Here is a 21,635-nt window from a genome sequence, read left to right on the forward strand (position 1 = left end):
AAGTGCATTATCTGGCTATATACAGTGCAGTCAATGTTGGAATTTTCAGTGTAAACACACTACTCACACTATTTACACTACAAAACCACACAGAATAGTGCGTAAATATGTGAATTGGCCCACACATACAGTATGTGACCTGGAGTCTTAAGTAGCACAGGTAGATTTGTAGCAATAGCCCAAAATACATGGGATGGGTCTAAATTATACATTTTTCTTTTATGCCAAAAATCATTAGGATATTAAGATCATGTTCCGTGAAGATATTTTGCAAATTTCCTTCCGTAAATATATATATATATATATAAACTTTTGATTAGTAATATGCATAAGAACTTCATTTGGACAACTTTAAAGACAATTTTCTCAATATTTAGATTTTTTGCACCCACAGATTACAAATTTTCAAATAGTTAAAGTTAAAAAATGGTTTAAGCATAAAAACAATGAGCGTAATACTGCTTTAAATTGTTGTTGTTTTACCCAAAAATATATTAAAAAGTTTTCTGTTTAATTTAATTGCATTTTTGTTTTTGTTTTTCTGAGCAAAAAATAAATATCATACATTTTCCCCTAATTTACAGAAGACATTCACTAAAATGCCATTCAGTGTAATAATCTTGTCAGACACATTTACAGCAAAAATCAATTTATGACATTAAAATTTTCAACCAAAAATTAGTTTTTTATTAGTAATTTTTATAAATTCGCCACTATCCTATTTTATTAGTATTTTTTACTAATTTAAAACACAATAAAATTAAATATACTCCCTTATTATTTTATATATTTTAATATGTTCAAGTCAGAATAAGCATGTTTACATTTTTACATATTGTGTTACATTGAATGACAAATTTTGACACACTATTCTCTGAAAACTTTTGAAACCTTTAAAGTAGAAACTTTACTTACATTTAACATGCTTTCTATGGACATTAAATCACTTTTGAAGTTTTTTGACATTTTGAATGTCTTTGTCCCAGACCATACATCAAGTGAAAGCTTATTTATTCAGCTTTCAGACGATATATCAATCTTAATTTCACAAAAATGACCCTTTTGACTGGTTTCGTGGTCTGTGTATTACTTTAGAAGACTTTTATGGTGCATTTTTGTCCTTGTTTCAAGCTCAACAACTCTAGTCCCCATTGACTGTCATTGTACAGTATGACCCAGAGCAGCCTGAACATTCTGCTGAGCTTCTCCTTTTGTGTCGCACTGAAACAGAAAGTCACACAGGTTCTGAAGGACACGATGACACTGTCGTTTTTTGGGTGATGTATCGCTTTAAAGGCATCTTTTCCCAGTGCATGTGTAGTATGTGCTGCAGTGATCTGCTATTGCGGAGGAAAATTCTGCATCGGGAACTCCCTGCGCTCACCGCAACTTTCACCAATAAACCGACGAATCTGCCGCTCACGTTTAGAGAGAGAGAGAGAGACTGGAGAGAGAGAGAGAGAGAGAGAGAGAGAGAGAGAGAGAGCCTGGAGAGAGAGAGAGAGAGAGAGGAGTCGAGGGCGAAATACAGAGAGTGCGGGAGTGAGAGAGAAAGAGAGAAGAGGCTTGAATGTGCTGCAGAAACGTTCGTGTTCGGGTTTGAATGTGGCGGCTCCGTGCGGGATTCTGATCCAGAACGAGCGAAAGTTTGACGCAGAACCAACATGAGAGAGTTTGTGTCGAGCTGCTGCCTCGTCCTGCTGTGTATCGGCTGCTCCTCTCAGTGTAAGTACGACAAAACAGCCGCTATTCTATTCTACTGCAACTACTCTGAGCGGCACAACTTGAGACTTTCTGCTGTTTTCAGTGTCCTTGTCGCCGAAGGAGGCGAACGAGTTCCTCCGCAGACACCGGAGGGCGAACCAGGTGTTCGAGGAGACCAAGCAGGGTCATCTGGAGAGGGAGTGTGTGGAGGAGAGATGCACTAAAGAGGAGGCGAGAGAAGTGTTTGAGAATGACCCTGAGACGGTAAGAGTCTTACAATACTAACCAGCCTACGCCACTGCTCCAATTCATCGCTTTAACAGATGCTCTGCATTACAGCCAATGTTTGATGTGATCATCACTGATTCTTCATCTTCATCAACCTAGAATAATTCTGAGCACTCGATGATGCTCCCTAACTAACTAATGACTAAACTGATGCTGTGATTAATCGGTTTAGTCAATGCATTTGACTCAGTGGCATTTGATAGTGTGCACTTTATGATACTCCCCACTAACTAATTGGTTAGCATTCCCTGCTGCCGCGATTAATCGGTTTATAATGTGCATTCGACTAATTTTTGATGCAATCTTTCATCCTCATCATCCTTTTCTGTAATGATAGTGTCAGTCCCTACATAGTGTCACTTTATGATGCTCCCTACTAACTCATAACTAATTGGTTAGCATTAGTTGTTGCATTCGACTCCAGTTTATTTTTGATCAGCTTTCACCCTAATCTTCCTCTTCTGCAACGAGTGTCGATCCCTAGCCTGTGTGCACTTGGGCATGCTCACTAATCAAGCAACTAATGATGCTGCAAATAATTGGTTTAGTCAATGCATTTGACTCTAGATTATTTTTGATGCAATCTTTCACCTCATCCACCTTTTCTGTAATGATATTGTCAGTCCCTACATAGTGCACACTATATGATGGTCCCTACTAACTCATAACTAATTAGTTTGCATTCCCTGATGCCACGATTAATTGGTTTAGTCAATGCATTTGACTCCAGCTAATTTTTGATGTGGTATTCTTTCATCATCATTGTCCTCTGTTATAATGACTGTCGATCCCTAGATAGTGTGAACTTGATATTGCTCCCGAACTAAGTAATTGGTTAGCATTTCCTGATGCCGTGATTAATCGGTTTAGTCAATGCATTTGACTCCAGCCTGTTTCTGATGGGGTCTTTCATCATCATCGTCCTCTATTGTAATGAGTGTTGATCCCTAGATAGTGTGCACTTAACTATCTAATAACTAATCAATTACCATTCCCTGCTGAGGCGATTAATCGGTTTAGTCAGTGCATTTGACTCCGGCTTATTCTTGATGTCATCTTTCATCCTAATCTTCCTCTTCAGTAATGAGTGTCAATCCCTAACAAGTGTGCACTTAGGGATGCTCACTAATCAGGCAGCTAATTGTTTAGCATTCCCTGATGTTGCAATTAATCTGTTTAGTCAATGTAGTCGACTCTTATCTTATTTTTAATGATGTCTTTCATCCTAATCTTCCTCTTCAGTAATGAGTGTCGATCCCTAACAAGTGTGCACTTAGGGATGCTCACTAATCAAGCGACCAGTTGTTTAGAGTTACCTGATGCTGCCTTTAATTGTTTTAGTCAATGCATTTGACTCTAGCTTATTTGTGACGCCAAATTTCATCCTTATCATCCTTTACTGTAACGATAGTGTCGATCCCTTGATAAAGTGCACTTGATTGACTAACAAATAACTAATTGGCCATGATTAATCAGTTTAGTCGATGCATTCGACTCCATCCTTTTTTTTGTTGATCTTTCATCCTAATCTTCCTCAAAGCAATGATGTCAATCCCTAGCTAGTGAGCACTCAGTGATGTTTGCTAGCTAACTAACTAACGCCGGTGCGATTAATCAGTTTAGTCCATGCTCTGCATTCCAGCTGATGTTTGAGCCTCATCTATCTCTTCTGTGACAATAGTGCCCTATCCTAGTCAGTAACTATTTAACTAAATGGTGTGCATTACTGCAGCGATTAATCGCTTTAGTCAATGTGCTGAATTCCAGTTGATGTTTTCTATAGACTGCTTCTGTAATGATTCTATGTTAGTGTGCACTACATAGTCTCTTGTAGGGCTGCAGTGGTCCATTTAACAGGGAGGTTGTCACATTTATAGAGCATGTCTTTAAAACTGTATAATGAGGGAAATAAAGTAATTGTAAACTCATTCGAACTCATGCATAATCATAAACTCTAAATAATCAACCTGATTGTTTTACAAACTGACAGTTTTCATTGACACTTTGCACCAAACTACATGTTGAACATTACAGTCCTAAACTTGTCTACGTAACAAAAACTTGATATGAATGTGAGATATTCCGCACTGATGCTATTATTGCCGTGGTATTCTCCCATGAGTCAGTGCACTGCACCTGATTCAGGTCAATAACACCGCATGAATATGATTCCTCAAACACAGGCTGTTCTCCTCTGGGAGCTGATATGCAAATGAGCCGGTCTGTGAGCTTCCCGATTGGTCCCCGAGGGGCGTGTCGCCGCTGTGACTGACTGCCGAGCCTGGAATGTGTTTTTGATACAGAATGAATTCCAGTGTGGCGGCACATGTCTGACGCGCCGTTCCCTGCACGCATCTCATGAATGCGCTGATTAGATTTAATCCCGTTTGCTCTGTCTGTAAGGATTGGGAATGTTTGGGAAGCATAACAGATTATTATGACTCCAGTCCCCTAAGACTTTCTATTATTAGCTTGACCATGAGGAATCCTGGAATCAACTTTACCAAGTGCAGACACGTGTCTCCTGAGAGCAGAATGAGGTGAGGTGAGTCAAGGAGATGTGAAGCAGGTTTGCGTGTCAGGGATGTTGGATTTCCACTCCCTGCATGCATTATTCAGAGGGAGCGCGTGCGACCGGCTTCTCTGACTCTGCAGATTTCTCACTGCAGTGTGTGAGTGAGTCAGCATGCCGGTTACCAGGTTACTTACCTGCAGCCACTGCGTCCTGGTTGAAGAGCTGCGTGACTTTAATCCACAGAGGATGTGACATCGATTAGCTCAGGGGTCAATGGGGTCACTTATGATTCATTTGCTCTCATTAATGCTGTTGCATTAAATACTGCAGGGATATTAGTGTATATAATGAGACTGAAGTCTTCAGTAGTTTTACTCCACCTCATACCTCTGCAGTGTGCATGTGTGTGTTTGTGTGTCCTTTCATACCGTCTTAGAAACATGAGACAAGACACATTATCCACCTTCATGTAAGACAAAATATGGGCTCGACATGTCAGGACAGGAACGGAGTCATCATGGACTGTCTGCAGTTCTCATGTGTCTTCATAACTAACCATTCAAGAGCAAAACCTGTTATACTGTTTATAATTAGTCTTTTCTCATCAGGGCTTTTTGTCTTTTATAGGAATATTTCTACCCGAAGTATCAGGGTGAGTCTCCTGCAGCTCTTTTCACAAATGCATTGAGTTGATTTGCTGAATCATCTGCTGATGCTGATGGAGATGTTTGATTCTTTTTAATGCCCCAGCATGTATGGAGAAGTTTGGAGACTCTGAGAAGAAGAAACAGGATCTGATTACCTGCGTCCACAGTGAGTGTCATATCCATCCATTTACAGTGAGGGAAGAAATTATTTGATCCCCTGCTGATTTTGTACATTTGCCCACTGGCAAGAAATGAGTCTATAATTTTAATGGTAGGTTTATTTGAACAGCGAGAGACAGAATAACAATGCAAAAAATCTGAAAACCACATTTCAAAAAAGTTATAAATTGATTTGCATTTTAATGAGTTAAATAAGTATTTGACCCTTGTTGGCAATCACAGAGGTCAGACGTTTTTCGTAGTTGTCCAGCAGGTTTGCACACGTCTCTTTGCAGATCCTCTCCAAGTCATTAAGGTTTGGAGGCTGATGTTTGGCAACTCGAACCTTCTGCTCCCTCCACAGATTTTCTATGGGATTAAGGTCTGGAGACTGGCTAGTCCACTCCAAGACCTTCATGTGCTTCTTCTTGAGCCACTCCTTTGTTGCCTTGGGTCATTGTCATGCTGGAATACCCATCCACCACCCATTCTTAATGGTTCTCACCCAATATTTGATGGTATATGTCCTCGTCCATCGTCCCTTTGATGCTGTGTAGTTGTCCTGTCCCTTTAGCAGAAAAACACCCCCAAAGCGTGTGTTCACCTCCATGTTTGACGGTGGGGATGGTGTTCTTGGGGTCATAGGCAGCATTCCTCCTCCTCCAAACACGGCGAGTTGAGTTGATGCCAAAGTGCTGAATTTTAGTCTCATCTGACCACAACACTTTCACCCAGTTCTCCTCTGAATTATTCAGATGCTTATTTGGGCCTGTACATGTGGGGACCTTCTGGGCGCTGCAGGATTTCAGTTCTTCACGGCGTAGTGGTTTACCAATTGTTTTCTTGGTGACTATGGTCCCAGCTGCCTGCAGATCATTGACGAGATCCTCCTGTGTAGTTCTGGGCTGATTCCTCATCGTTCTCATGATCATTGTAACTCCACGAGGTGAGATCTCGCATGGAGCCCCAGAGCGAGGGAGATTGACAGTTGTTTTGTGTTTCTTCCATTTGCGAATAATCGCAGCAACTGTTGTCTCCTTCTCACCAAGCTGCTTGGCGATGGTCTTGTAACCCATTCCAGTCTTGTGTAGGTCTACAATCTTGTCCCTGACATCCTTGGACAGCTCTTTGGCCTTGGTCATGGTGGAGAGTTTGGAATCTGATTGATTGATTGCTTCTGTGGACAGGTGTATAAAAGACACCTGGGAGCCAGAAATCTTGCTGATTGATATGGTATCAAATACTTTTCACTCATTAAAATATAAATCAATTTATAACTTTTTTGAAATGTGTTTTTCAGAATTTTTTTGTCGTTATTCTTTCTCTCACTGTTCAAATTAACCTACAATTAAAATTATAGACTGATAATTTCTTTGTCAGTAGGCAAACATACAAAAATTTTGCACTGTAGCTTCATTCTGTGTGTGTGTGTGTGTGTGTGTGTGTGTGTGTGTGTGTGTGTGTGTGTGTGTGTGTGTGCAGTGCTGCAGTGCGTTTGCAGCAGTGATCTGTTATTTATATCTTCATCAAGAGCTCACTGTGAGTTTGATCTTGTGTCTGAACATCTCGCTCCTCTCGTTCTCATTTCGTCACTTAGTAAATCAGGTTTGAAGTGTGTGAGCATCTGAATGAGCGAAGCCCGTCAGGTGGGTGTGTGTGTGACGATTTTCATGACGCCGGCTGGAAGCTCGTCCTGCTCTACTCATTTCTGCTGATTCGGAGGCAGCCTCGTGCTGCGCTGTGATTGGCTGGTTTGTGTCCGGCAGAAGCCCTGAGTCAGAGAGAGAGATGCTGCATCTCTAATCTCTTCCTGTCTTTCTCCTCTGTGTTCGGTCGGGTATCTGCGGCTCATGCACCGTCAGCCATTGCATCCGAGACGAGCAGAGAGTCATCCGAATGCAGAGCTCAAAGACTGTGTGAATGTGTGAATGATTCATCAATGACTTTATTATATAGAGCAATGAATGTCGTCAGAATCTTTCAGTACATTTTAATAACTCCACCTCTGAAATGACTTTGATTTTCAGCTGACATGACAAGACCATGTGGGATGTTAAATTTAGTTAACTTTACCAGTAACACTCTACAATAAGTAAAATGTATGTCAGGTAATGCATTAACAAGACCAAGTAACAGGACCAAGGCAAAGCAATTTATATGTTTATATTTAGAAGTGTTTTACATTGTTAGTTCATGTTAAATAATATATAACAATATATCTTTATGATGAATCATTTGCTTTATTCTTGAATAGAACCATCTGCTAAATGAATAAATGTAACGTCATTTAGGTTACAAGGTTACAGCTGCAGGGAAAAGCATGTAGTTATAGAATGTTACTGTTTCAAACGGCACAGTACAGAATGTGAATGTTTCGTGACTCAGTGTGGATTTACTGTTGATGATGATCTCTCTTTCTCTGTCTATCTCTCTGGCAGACATTCCAGACCAATGTTCCCCGAACCCCTGCAATCATTACGGGACAGTGCGCTGTGAGGACAAAAAGGGCGAATTCCAGTGTCATTGTTTCACGGGATGGAGCGGCGTCAGGTGTGAGAAAGGTACAAACGCACATCCGCTTTTCAGACACACACACATTCAGGTTAAAAATGCTGATCCTGTGCCAGTAAAGCCCAAGTCTGTCCTGTAGTGATTTATCTGGAGCAGATTCTGTGCTGTGGAAATGTTTTAGGAGCATGAGCGATTCATTTGAAGTGTGAGTCTGTGCATTAATGATCCGTTTGGGGTTGAGTCTGTTCATTAGTGATTCATTTGGACCCAGAGTCTGCACAGTAGTGATTCGTTTGGAGTTGAGTCTGTTCATTAGTGATTCATTTGGAGCCTGAGTCTGTGCAGTAGTGATTTGTTTGGAGTTGAGTCTGTTCATTAGTGATTCATTTGGGGTTGAGGCTGTTCACTAGTGATTCATTTGGAGCCTGAGTCTGTGCAGTAGTGATTCATTTAGGGTTGAGTCTGTTCACTAGTGATTCATTTGGAGCCTGAGTCTGTGCAGTAGTGATTCGTTTGGAGTTGAGTCTGTTCATTAGTGATTCATTTGGGGTTGAGGCTGTTCACTAGTGATTCATTTGGAGCCTGAGTCTGTGCAGTAGTGATTCATTTGGAGTTGAGTCTGTTCATTAGTGATTCATTTGGGGTTGAGGCTGTTCACTAGTGATTCATTTGGAGCCTGAGTCTGTGCAGTAGTGATTCATTTAGGGTTGAGTCTGTTCACTAGTGATTCATTTGGAGCCTGAGTCTGTGCAGTAGTGATTCATTTAGGGTTGAGTCTGTTCACTAGTGATTCATTTGGAGCCTGAGTCTGTGCAGTAGTGATTCATTTAGGGTTGAGTCTGTTCACTAGTGATTCATTTGGAGCCAGAGTCTGCGCAGAAGTGATTCATTTGGGCCTGAGTCTGTTCATTAGTGATTTATTTGGAGCCTGAGTCTGTGCAGTAATGATTCAAATAATTTGAAGCTTGAGTCTCATTTGGGGCTGAGTCTGTTCATCAGTGATTCAGTTGGAGCATGAGTCTGCGCAATAATGATAATAATGGTTTGTTTGGAGCGTGAGTCTGCACAGTAGTGGAGCTGCGGTATCAAAGTTCCACCCAAACTCTTGCAGACAAGTTCACAATTATAACGCCACACCCTATTGTCATAGTATCAAATAACTAATTAAAAGCAAATGTGAACATACTAAAAATGAATTAGAAGTGCAGTTTGATATTTTAGTCTGGCTCACAACTCATATTTACAGGATGGGGTTTATGAGCTATGCTACAGCCACCCACCAGATGGCGATCGAAATCTTTTGGATTCATTTTTCAGGATGTGTGAGACACACTTGATCTAAACACCTTCTGTATGGTTTCATATTTCATGTTCTGAAAGATTTCTGAGAGCCTCCCAAATGCATCTAGATTTGAAAAATGTCCGATTTGATTATCGGGAACATCTCGGTCTGCTGTCACGGAGTGTTGCTGTGAGGACATATTGATGGGGGTGTTTAGTTCTGAATGTCATTGAGGATGTGAATGGAGACTGATGCAGTGATGCAGCACTTCCTGTCCCATCCTGCCGTTCTTGTGCTGACCTGCTCATATCAGATGATGCACGATGCTCTTATAGTAGCACAGGTTGTGCTAGTAGATCTCGAACCCTGCAGGATCATCCATCACATTCTCTAAGTCAGCATAAGCTGAGTGGGTTATTATGCATTGGAACACTATAAGTATTGTTTGCCAAGTTAAAACATCACATTTTAATGCCCTAGAAATCGCCCACAACACCTTAGCAACCACATAGCAACATATTAACAACCATTCAGTACATCTTAGCAACATCCTGCCAGACACTCGTTGTTGGATTTTCTTGAGTTCCTGAGTGGATGTGTACGTGTAGCTTGTATTGAGCCGTGACTCATCGATCCCGTTGAGAAGCGCCGGTGCGGCTGCAGAGTTTTGATCAGCGTCAGTCGCAGCATAGAGCCGCATTCACGTCTCTGATGATTCATGCAGATCCTCTTGATGTTGAGAGGAAAGTGTGAGTGACTTTCTGCCAACCGCCCAACACTGAGTCTCTGTTCCCACAGGACTCCGCCCAGCGGCACCGCTCCAGCCAATCACTGAGACCCGCGCTCCTCCTGATTGGCTAACGGCTTGTGTGTGTTTGTGATTTGCAGATGTGGACGAGTGCAGCAGAGGTAACGGCGGCTGTGAGCACCACTGTAACAACACCATGGGCAGTTACCGTTGCTCCTGTCGTCAGGGATACACGCTCTCGGGCCACCGCACATGTCTGGGTGAGTGTGAGCGTGAGCGCTGGCGCCGGAAAATATACGTCTGACCTGGAGGACAAACACAAAACCAAAGCAACCACAAACATTACTGCTGTAGACATGTGTGACATGTGCATGTGAGCTCTCATTTGAAGTCTTTGAAAGTATTTCTTTAGCTTGTGGTTTAAAAGTTTAATTTAGGTTTTACTCAAATTTAGCTTAGCAATGCAAATATGATCATTCATATATTTTCATGTATAAAAAACAAATGTATACAGTATATATTGCATTATTACACCAATATTATCTCTTATATCTCTTACACAATATTATAATTTTTTTTACTATTCCTTACAGTACTACTCATTACTACGAGAGCATTTTAGTGCCATGTTAAAAAAGAAAAACATCTTAATATTACAAGATCGCAATATTATGAGAATAAAGTCGAAATACTACGAGAATAAAATTTAAATACTACAAGAATGAAGTCAAAGTATTTCGAGAACGATGTCGAAATACTATGGAATACTACAAGAACAAAGTCGGAATATTACGAGAACAAAGTCAAAATAACACGAAAATAAAGTCGGAATACTACGAAAATAAAATTGAAATACTATAGAATACTAAGAGAATAAAGTCAAAATACTACAAGAATAAAGTTGAAATATTTAGAGAGCAAAGTCGAAATACTATAGAATGCTACGAGAACAAAGTCGGAATACTACGAGAACAAAGTCAAAATACCATGAAAATAAAGTCGTAATACTACGAGAATGAAGTCGGAATACTACGAGAATCAAGTCAGAATACTACGAGAATCAAGTCAGAATACTACGAGAATAAAGTCAGAATACTACGAGAATAAAGTCAGAATACTACGAGAGTGAAGTCGGAATACTACGAGAATCAAGTCAAAATACTACGAGAATCAAGTCAAAATACTACGAGAATAAAGTCAGAATACTACGAGAATAAAGTCAGAATACTACGAGAATAAAGTCAGAATACTACGAGAATAAAGTCAAAATACTACGAGAATAAAGTCAGAATACTACGAGAATAAAGTCAGAATACTACGAGAATAAAGTCGTAATACTACGAGAATAAAGTCAGAATACTACGAGAATAAAGTCAGAATACTACGAGAATAAAGTCAGAATACTACGAGAATCAAGTCAAAATACTACGAGAATCAAGTAAAAATACTACGAGAATAAAGTCAGAATACTACGAGAATCAAGTCAAAATACTACGAGAATAAAGTCAGAATACTACGAGAATCAAGTCAAAATACTACGAGAATAAAGTCAAAATACTACGAGAATAAAGTCGGAATACTACGAGAGTGAAGCCGGAATACTACGAGAATAAAGTCAAAATAATACGAGAATCAAGTCAAAATACTACGAGAATAAAGTCAGAGTACTACGAGAATAAAGTCAGAATACTACGAGAATCAAGTCAAAATACTACGAGAATAAAGTCAAAATACTACGAGAATAAAGTCAGAATACTACGAGAATAAAGTCAAAATACTACGAGAATAAAGTCAGAATACTACGAGATTATATTCAGAATACTACGAGAATCAAGTCAAAATACTACGAGAATAAAGTCGGAATACTACGAGAATAAAGTCGGAATACTAGGAGAATAAAGTCAAAATACTACGAGAATAAAGTCGGAATACTAGGAGAATAAAGCCGGAATACTACGAGAATAAAGCCGGAATACTACGAGAATAAAGTCAGAATACTACGAGATTATATTCAGAATACTACGAGAATAAAGTCGGAATACTAGGAGAATAAAGCCGGAATACTACGAGAATAAAGCCGGAATACTACGAGAATAAAGCCGGAATACTACGAGAATAAAGCCGGAATACTACGAGAATAAAGCCGGAATACTACGAGAATAAAGTCGGAATACTACGAGAATAAAACCGGAATACTACGAGAATAAAGTCGGAATACTACGAGAATAAAGTCGGAATACTACGAGAATAAAGTGGAATACTACGAGAGTAAAGTCGGAATACTACGAGAATAAAGCCGGAATACTACGACAATAAAGCCGGAATACTACGAGAATAAAGCCGGAATACTACGAGAATAAAGTCGGAATACTACGAGAATAAAGCCGGAATACTACGAGAATAAAGTCGGAATACTACGAGAATAAAGTCGGAATACTACGAGAATAAAGCTGGAATACTACGAGAATAAAGCCGGAATACTACGAGAATAAAGTCAGAATACTACGAGAATAAAGCCGGAATACTACGAGAATAAAGCCGGAATACTACGAGAATAAAGCCGGAATACTACGAGAATAAAGTCAGAATACTACGAGAATAAAGCCGGAATACTACGAGAATAAAGCCGGAATACTACGAGAATAAAGTCAGAATACTACGAGAATAAAGCCGGAATACTACGAGAATAAAGCCGGAATACTACGAGAATAAAGTCGGAATACTACGAGAATAAAGTCAGAATACTACGAGAATAAAGCCGGAATACTACGAGAATAAAGCCGGAATACTACGAGAATAAAGCCGGAATACTACGAGAATAAAGCCGGAATACTACGAGAATAAAGTCAGAATACTACGAGAATAAAGCCGGAATACTACGAGAATAAAGCCGGAATACTACGAGAATAAAGCCGGAATACTACGAGAATAAAGTCAGAATACTACGAGAATAAAGCCGGAATACTACGAGAATATAGTATTATTAATTTAAATTCTCAAAACATTTTGACTTTATTCTCAGAAAATTTCAACTTTATTCTTGAAATGAATAAAAGTACTTCCTTCAGTGTGTTTGCTGGTTTCTCCACAGATGTGGATGAGTGTGTGGAGACTCCAGACGTGTGCGGATCCGCTCACTGCTCAAACCTGATCGGAAGCTACGACTGCCTGTGTTACGAGGGATTCTTCTATGACAACATCACCAAGAGCTGTGTAGGTGAGTTTACAGGATCTTACTGTACAGTAAAATGTGTATATATACTGTATATATACTGTATATATACTGTATATACTGTATATATATATATATATAAGTTTTCATTTCCACTTTAATTTTAGTAATTTAATTTAGTTGGCAGTAAGCCAACTTACTGAAATGCTATTTAAACTTATTATTATTCTGAGACTAAACTTGCTAACCATGCTAATAACCTGCTAGTAACGTGCTAATCATGCTAGTAAAATACTAATCATGATAGAAACATTCTATCAACATGCTAGTAACTTGCTAATCATGCTAACAACCTGCTAGTTACTTGCTAATCAGGCTAGTAACATACTAATCATGATGGAAACATACTAACAACATGCTAGTTACTTGCTATCTATCTATCTATCTATCTATCTATCTATCTATCTATCTATCTATCTATCTATCTATCTATCTATCTATCTATCTGTATAGTTAACTTTAAGCTTTCAAAACTATGTTAAACTATTTCAAACTATTTAACTTTTTACATCTTTCAAACTTTTCAAACTTTCTGGTCCGGCTTTCTCAAGCCAACTTAACGTTTTTCTTGACAAACTTTTTTATCTAGTTAGGGTTAGGATATTTTCATTAAAAATGTCCATATAGTTTAAACATTTTTTACGCAGCTATAGTTATTGTAGGTCATCAAGTTAAACTAAAATAAGAATCGGAAATGCTGTCTTGGCAAATAGCTGAAAAAAAAAAGTTTTTTAGATTATTTATTTTATTTTAAGTAAGCTTTATTCATTGAGAATAGCCCTGCTCGAATGTGGCGTCAGTCTGATTATTTGATCATAATGTTGGTCGTCTCTGAGTCTCAGCACATGACGTTTCAGTCTCATTATACGATGTTCTTTTGGGAATCTATTTTTTTTGTGGCTTTTCACCTAGTCAGAAACATTGAGAGGAAACTGCTTACATAACGCTTCAACAGATCCACTTCAGTCGGATCCAAGGAAAATTCTTCCAGCTTATTTGTGGTTCATGTATTTAAACATCTTTCAAGTTTCCCATCAGCAGAGTTACAATCATATTTCCACAGAAAACATGAAGATTCATGTTCACTGCTCTCTCCTGATCTCACGTCTGCCAGCATGTGCTGTTACATCCAAAACAAGAGTAAAGATTATGTAACATCTGTGTGTTTCACTTCAGGTCCCTCAGAGCAGGTCAAGAACGAAACTTTTAGATCATGGTTTATAAAGGCTGTTTTTTAGAGGAATGAGGTGAAAGTGTACGTCTGATGTTGGCAGATAGAAATATTGAGTGTGATGTTGGAGTGTGTTTTGGTCAGTTGTGTTTGAGCTCATGAATCTCTCCTGTTGCTCCGCTCAGATGTGGACGAGTGTGAGTCGCATGTGTGTGAGGAGGAGTGTGTGAACACGCCTGGAAGTTTCCGCTGCTACTGTGACGGACGGCAGGGGAAGAGACTGGGACCAGACCTCAGGAGCTGTGAGGTGAACACACACACACTTACACACACACACACACACACACACACACACACACACACACACACACACACACACACACACACACACACACACACTTACATATATATATATATATACACACACACACACACACACACACACACACACACACTTACATATATATATATACACACACACACACACACACACACACACTTACATATATATATATATATATACACACACACACACACACACACACACACACACACACTTACATATATATATATACACACACACACACACACACACACACACACACACACACACACACTTACATATATATATATACACACACACACACACACACACACACACACACACACACACACACACACACACACACACACACACACACACACACACACACACACTCACACACACACACACACACACACACACACACACACACACACTCACACACACACACACACACACACACACACACACACACACACACACACACACACACACACACACACACACACACACACACACACACACACACACACACACACACACACACACACACACACACACACACACACACACACACACACACACACACCCACACACACACACAAGCCTGTTTCCTCATGGGGACCTAAGAAATGTCCCCACAAGGTCAAAATCTACTGGTATTCCTATCCTTGTGGGGACATTTGGTCCCTATAACGTGATGAATGCCAGGTACACACTAAATATACTGTACATGAATACAGACATTATCATTCAATACTTTGTGGTCAGTATGACTTTATTTTCGATTTTCAAATGTTCAATTTAAGTCAGTTTTCATGTTTCATGTTCTGCTGGTGGCTGGGTAGTTTTCCTTTCATTTCTGTCTTTTGAAAATGACTTTTAGTTTTGTTTAGTTATTCAGTGTTTGATTTCTGTTTCTTTGAACTGTTTCTGCTTGTGACAACATGCTTTTAGCAGAAACCAATCACGTCAAACTGGACTAGCTTCTGTTAATTTGAAACATCATCATTAATAATAAACAACTATAATAATAATAATACTCTTCATTTATGATTCTAAAACTCTGACTGTTTTTTGAGTATTATTGAGATACTCATATAATGTTTTTTATTTTATTTAGAAGTTTTATTAACTTTTGTAACATTTTCATTTTTATATAAATATAGTTTTCATAATTTATTTTATTTTAGTATCAAGTTAAACTAAACTAAAATGAGAAATGTTGCCATGGAAATGAACTGAAATAAAAAATATATATATCAAGTAATGAAAATGTTTTTTTCTAATGGTTTTAATTTTAGTTTTAGTTAACTACCAGCCCTGCTTTAACCAAATAACTGGCAATGAAAACTAATAATAGGAGCACATAAAATTACTAAACCTTAAAATTAAACTGAAAATACATAAATAAAATCTAATTCAAACTTTTAATCTCAGCAAGTCTTGACAAATATTAACAAGTCTTTCCTGTTTTCTTTTGTTGTTTTTAAGTTTAGTTTTCTTTCTTCAGTGTGAATCTTCATTTTGTTGATTCGTGATCCTGAACCACGAAACCAGTCATAAGGGTCCATTTTTTAAAATTGAGATTTATACGTCATCTGAAAGCTGAATAAATGAGTTTACTGTTGATGTATGGTTTGTCAGGATTGGAAAATATTTGAAATACAGTAGAACTATTTGAAAATCTGGAATCTGAGGGTGCAAAAAAAATCTAAATACTGAGAAAGTCACCTCTAAAGTTGTCCAAATGAAGTTCTTAGCAATGCATATTACTAATCAAAAATGAAGTTTTGAAATACTTACAGTAGGAAATTCAAAAAATACCTTCATTGAACATGATCTTCATGGAACTTAATATCTTTAACTTTAATTGCTACAAATATACCTGTGCTACTTGAGACATTGAGTTTTTTGTGAATGTTTGTCTCATCTTCCTCTCTGTGTGTCTGAAGTCCATCGAGCTTCACCGGCCGGTGGACATGAAGAGGAACTCGCGCTCGCTGTACCTGGGCCGCATGTTCAGCGGGATTCCTGTGGTGCGTCTGCGCTTCCGCCGCAGGGTCCAGACGGGGTGAGCACACATCATGCTTTGCAGCAGAGACTTCACTGGAATATCTGTGTTGACGTCTTGTTTGATCCTGACTTGCTCCTCTCAGATTCACGGCGGAGTTTGACCTCAGGACTTACGACCCCGAGGGCGTGATCTTCTTCGCCGGCGGCCACTTGAACAGCTCCTGGATTGTTCTGGTGATGCATCATGGGAAGCTGGAGCTGCAGCTGAAGTATGGAGCCGTGAGTCGAGTGACCAGCAGTGGACCGCAGGTCAATGACGGCCAGTGGCATAAGGTCAGAGGTCAACGCAGGGGTCATGCTAATCACAGGCACACAATTGAGATACAGAGCTTTGCACACACGACACATTGAGCTCAGGGGAGATGGGGCTTCGAGTTTAGCTTGCAACATTTCATAATTTTTTTTTTTTTTTTACTTTTTTTGTGAGGCAGAATAATTCTAAGTCTGTTTGTTTAATTACAAAACTCTTAAAACGCTCTATAATTTTCTAATTTTTCTTTATATATATATATATATTTTTTTTTACATTTCAGCCTTCCAAACAGTATTTCTTAGAACATTAACACCACCTTATGAATTCATATTACACAAAAATGTAATTAAAAAGTAATTTAAAATAATGTATGTTTGTAAATTAAGACCATGTGTTTTAGTTATTGTCTGTGTGATTTGCATTTTTTATATATACACTATTATAAGTTTGGGATCAGTTAATGTTTTTTAAAGAAGTTTCTTATGCACATCAAGGCGGTGTTTATGTAATCAAAAATACAGAATTCTAATTTATTTCTATGATCAAAGTTGAATTTTCAGCATCATTACTCTAGTCTTCAGTGTCACATAATAATTCAGAAATCATTCTAATTTGCTGATTTATTATCAGTGTTGAAAACAGTTGTGCTGCTTAATATCTTTTGCAACCTGTGTTATTTTTTTATTTAGGATTCTTTGATCAATAAAAGGTTCAAATAAACAGCATTTATTTAAAATAGAAAGGTTTTCTAACAATATACACTAATGTTCAAAGGTTTGGAGTCAGTAAATTTTTATTCTTTCTTTTATTTAAAAAAAATCAATACTTTTATTCACCAAGGATGTGTTAAATTAATAAAAAGTCATAGCATAGGGTTACATTGTTAGAAAGGATTTATATTTTGAATAAATGCTGTTCTTTTTGAATCCTAAAAAAATAATCACAGGTTCCAAAAAAAAAAATATATATTTGGCAGCACAACTGTTTCCAAAATTAAATATTCTAATAATAAATCAGCAAATTAGAATGATTTCTGAAGGATCAAATAACACTTGAGACCTATATTATAATAACATTTTGCAATATTACTAATAATATAATTTTCTGTGTTTTTGATCAAATAAATGCAGCCTTGATGAGCAGAAGTGACTTCTTTAAAAACATAAATCTTACTGATCCCAAACTTTTGAGCGGTAGTCTATATATATATATATAAAAAACTTTTATTACTTCTTAAGTGTTTCTGCATGTTTAAAAAAGTCTTCATTTTCCACAAAGGCCTTCAAAGGATCTTTAATTAAAGCAGAAAGTCTTAAATTCATAAAGTTGCATTAAATGTTGCATGATAATTGTTTTAATTTAAATGATTTAAAACATAATGTAGATCTGCTGAAACTTCAAAATCTGAAAATGAACTCATGATGTGGATAATGTCACTAGACATTATGTTCAGAAAACTTAAAAACGACTTTTAACAAATTTATATTCCTATCTGTTTATATTTTGATGCACACAGTATCACTTAATGACTGAACTAAATTGATCTGAATATTGTCTTCTGCAGAGCTTTACAGCTGATTAGTTTAATAATTGATGAATTGTGCAACATTGTTTCCTGTTTATTTCCGTGAAGCTGCTTTGAAGTGATTTTAAGTTGTATAAAGCGCTATAGAAATATATGTGACCCGACTGACTCTCTCTCATTGGTCCACTCAGATCTCAGTTGAAGAACAGGGGCGGAGCCTCGTCATCAAGATTGACAGGGAGGCGGTGATGAAGATCGCAGTGAACGGAGATCTGTTCACAATGAATAAAGGCATGCATGAGCTCAACCTGACGGTGGGCGGCGTTCCCTTCAGAGAAGATGGGCTGGTCAGCAGGGTGAGCTTCAATCATTGGAAACATGATTAAGATGACTTCAATTAGTAATGCTGATCTGAACATGCCCTGTCTCTTTATGTGTTTGTGACGCAGGTTAACCCTCGACTGGACGGGTGTATGAAAGACTGGCGCTGGTTAACCGGTGAGGACACGTCCATTCAGGAAACCATCCGGCACAACGAGCGAATGCAGTGCTACTCCGTCGAGGACCACAGCGCTTTCTACCCTGGACACGGATTCGCCTACTTCAACCACAGCCATGGTGTGTCAGGGGTATTTTAGTACTAGTTATATGCTATTACATTAATTACTTATTTTTTAATTAGCTTTTATTTTTATATTTTCAGTTCATTTGATTTTTGGTATGTACTTTTGTCATTTTTATTGTTATTTTTTTCTTTAAACATTTTTATTTGGCTTTGTTTACTTACTTACTTTAAGTAATTTTACTAGTAATTAATAAAAAAGATATTTTTAATAGTTTAGTTTTAGTTAATAACTGCACTAGTGTGTGTAGACCAGTGTTGGGGGTAACGCATTACAAGTTAAGTAATAATATTACTTTTTCCAAGTAACTACTAAAGTTACCTTTTAATTGACAAGAAAATATCTGAGTTACTTTTTCAAATAAGTAACACCAGTTACTTTTCCCCCATTTATTGATTAAAAGCTCTCCTGTCCCCATGTGGAGAGAAATTGTGAGTAAGATGTTACTTTAGTTCTAGAATAAATGTAAACATCACTAAAAAACAGATACAGTATTCTTCAAAATGAATAAAAACACTGAAATTCAATGCAAACCTGCAATAATTAAATATGTTAAATAATACAAATGTCCTTTATGTATTTAATCCCAGTTTATTAACCGATGTCTTTGCTGCCGACCTTCGATGATCCAATTCATCCACACTAATAAGCAAAAATTACCTTTTTTAATTTCTGTAGAGTTGACATTTGTTCTTCTGTGGTCTACTGTACAGACGTCAATTAACTTTTCTCTAAACCTGAGGCTTTTGATGTGAAAAGGCTTTTTTATTTGACAAAAATACAACTTTTTATACTAAAAACAAACAAGCAAGCCCTGCCCAGATTGAAAAAGTAACGCAAAAGTAATGTAGCGCATTACTTTCCATAAAAAGTTACTTTGTAACATAATAAGTTACTTTTATAGTGTGTAACTCAATATTGTAATGCATTACTTTTAAAAGTAACTTTCCCCAACACTGGTGTAGACTTGGTTTATTTTGTGAATCTGGCAAAATTATGGTTTAAAATTTCATAAAAATTGTAAAGTTTTGTTGTGTTTTTTTATTATTTATTTATTTTTTATTACTACCTTTCAATGTGTCTGTTTAGTTCTCTTTTTTCAGTTTTTGTTTAAGGGGTTTATTTTGGTGTATTAAGTTAAATGAAATGCATTTCTGTAGGTGACAATCAGACGCTCAGTGTTCACGTGACCCTGCGTCCTGCATCCTCCGTGGGCGTCCTGTTTGCTCTGGTTCGTCAGGACAGAGTCCCGTTCTCCGTCTCTTTGTCGGACTATCATCCAGGGACGCTGGAGTGGAGTGAGGTGTGTGTGTGTGTGTGTGTGTGTGTGTGTGTGTGTGTGTGTGTGTGTGTGTGTGTGAGATGCTGATGTGTGACATGTTCTGTGCTCTGAAGCTCCACATGTATATAGTGTTGATCTGTGATCCGCAGCACGTGCTGGTGTCGTTCGGTGATGTGGTGGTGGCCAGTGTTGCGGTGAATCTGCGTGACGCTCAAACACACACTGTGAACGTGACGGTGTTCGGGAACAGCTCCCTGCTGGAGGTGGACGGGCAGCTCGCGCAGACGGAGATGGTGGAGAATGTAGACGCTCTGGATCTGGCGTCCTCCTACAGCACCTTTATAGGAGGGATTCCAGGTAATGTCTCACTTCAGTCTTACATTAGTCTCATATTAGTCTTTCATCACTCTTGCATTAGTCTCACATTAGTCTCAAATTAGTCTTACATCACTCTTGCATTAGTCTCACATTAGTCTTTCATCACTCTTGCATTAGTCTCACATTAGTCTCAAATTAGTCTTTCATCACTCTTACATTAGTCTCACATTAGTCTCACATTAGTCTTACATCACTCTTGCATTAGTCTCACATTAGTCTTTCATCACTCTTGCATTAGTCTCACATTAGTCTCAAATTAGTCTTACATCACTCTTGCATTAGTCTCACATTAGTCTTTCATCACTCTTGCATTAGTCTCACATTAGTCTCAAATTAGTCTTACATCACTCTTGCATTAGTCTCACATTAGTCTCACATTAGTCTTACATCACTCTTGCATTAGTCTCACATTAGTCTTACATCACTCTTGCATTAGTCTCACATTAGTCTTACATCACTCTTGCATTAGTCTCACATTAGTCTTTCATCACTCTTGCATTAGTCTCACATTAGTCTCAAATTAGTCTTTCATCACTCTTACATTAGTCTCACATTAGTCTCACATTAGTCTCAAATCAGTCTTTCATCACTCTTGCATTAGTCTCACATTAGTCTCAAATTAGTCTTTCATCACTCTTACATTAGTCTCACATTAGTCTCAAATTAGTCTCTCATCACTCTTGCATTAGTCTCACATTAGTCTTACATCACTCTTGCATTAGTCTCACATTAGTCTTTCATCACTCTTGCATTAGTCTCACATTAGTCTTTCATCACTCTTGCATTAGTCTCACATTAGTCTCAAATTAGTCTTTCATCACTCTTGCATTAGTCTCACATTAGTCTCAAATTAGTCTTTCATCACTCTTACATTAGTCTCACATTAGTCTCAAATTAGTCTCAAATTAGTCTTTCATCA

General features: G+C 38.0%; 1 protein-coding gene across 1 annotated transcript; it reads left to right on the forward strand.

Moving 5' to 3' along the window:
* The first annotated feature begins 1,498 nt into the window (after positions 1–1,498).
* LOC141336241 (growth arrest-specific protein 6-like) lies at positions 1,499–20,778 on the forward strand. The gene is made up of 14 exons (XM_073841795.1): positions 1,499–1,725; positions 1,808–1,968; positions 5,135–5,159; positions 5,258–5,320; positions 7,752–7,874; positions 9,995–10,114; positions 12,946–13,071; positions 14,443–14,564; positions 16,535–16,653; positions 16,739–16,928; positions 18,625–18,789; positions 18,883–19,051; positions 20,217–20,359; positions 20,488–20,778. Exons 1-14 carry the CDS (start codon positions 1,665–1,667, stop codon positions 20,776–20,778), a joined length of 1,878 nt encoding a protein of 625 aa, XP_073697896.1. The 5' UTR covers positions 1,499–1,664.
* The last annotated feature ends 857 nt before the right edge of the window (positions 20,779–21,635 follow it).

Source organism: Garra rufa, chromosome 6 (genome assembly GCF_049309525.1).
Source record: "Garra rufa chromosome 6, GarRuf1.0, whole genome shotgun sequence".
Taxonomy (NCBI): Eukaryota; Metazoa; Chordata; class Actinopteri; order Cypriniformes; family Cyprinidae; genus Garra; species Garra rufa.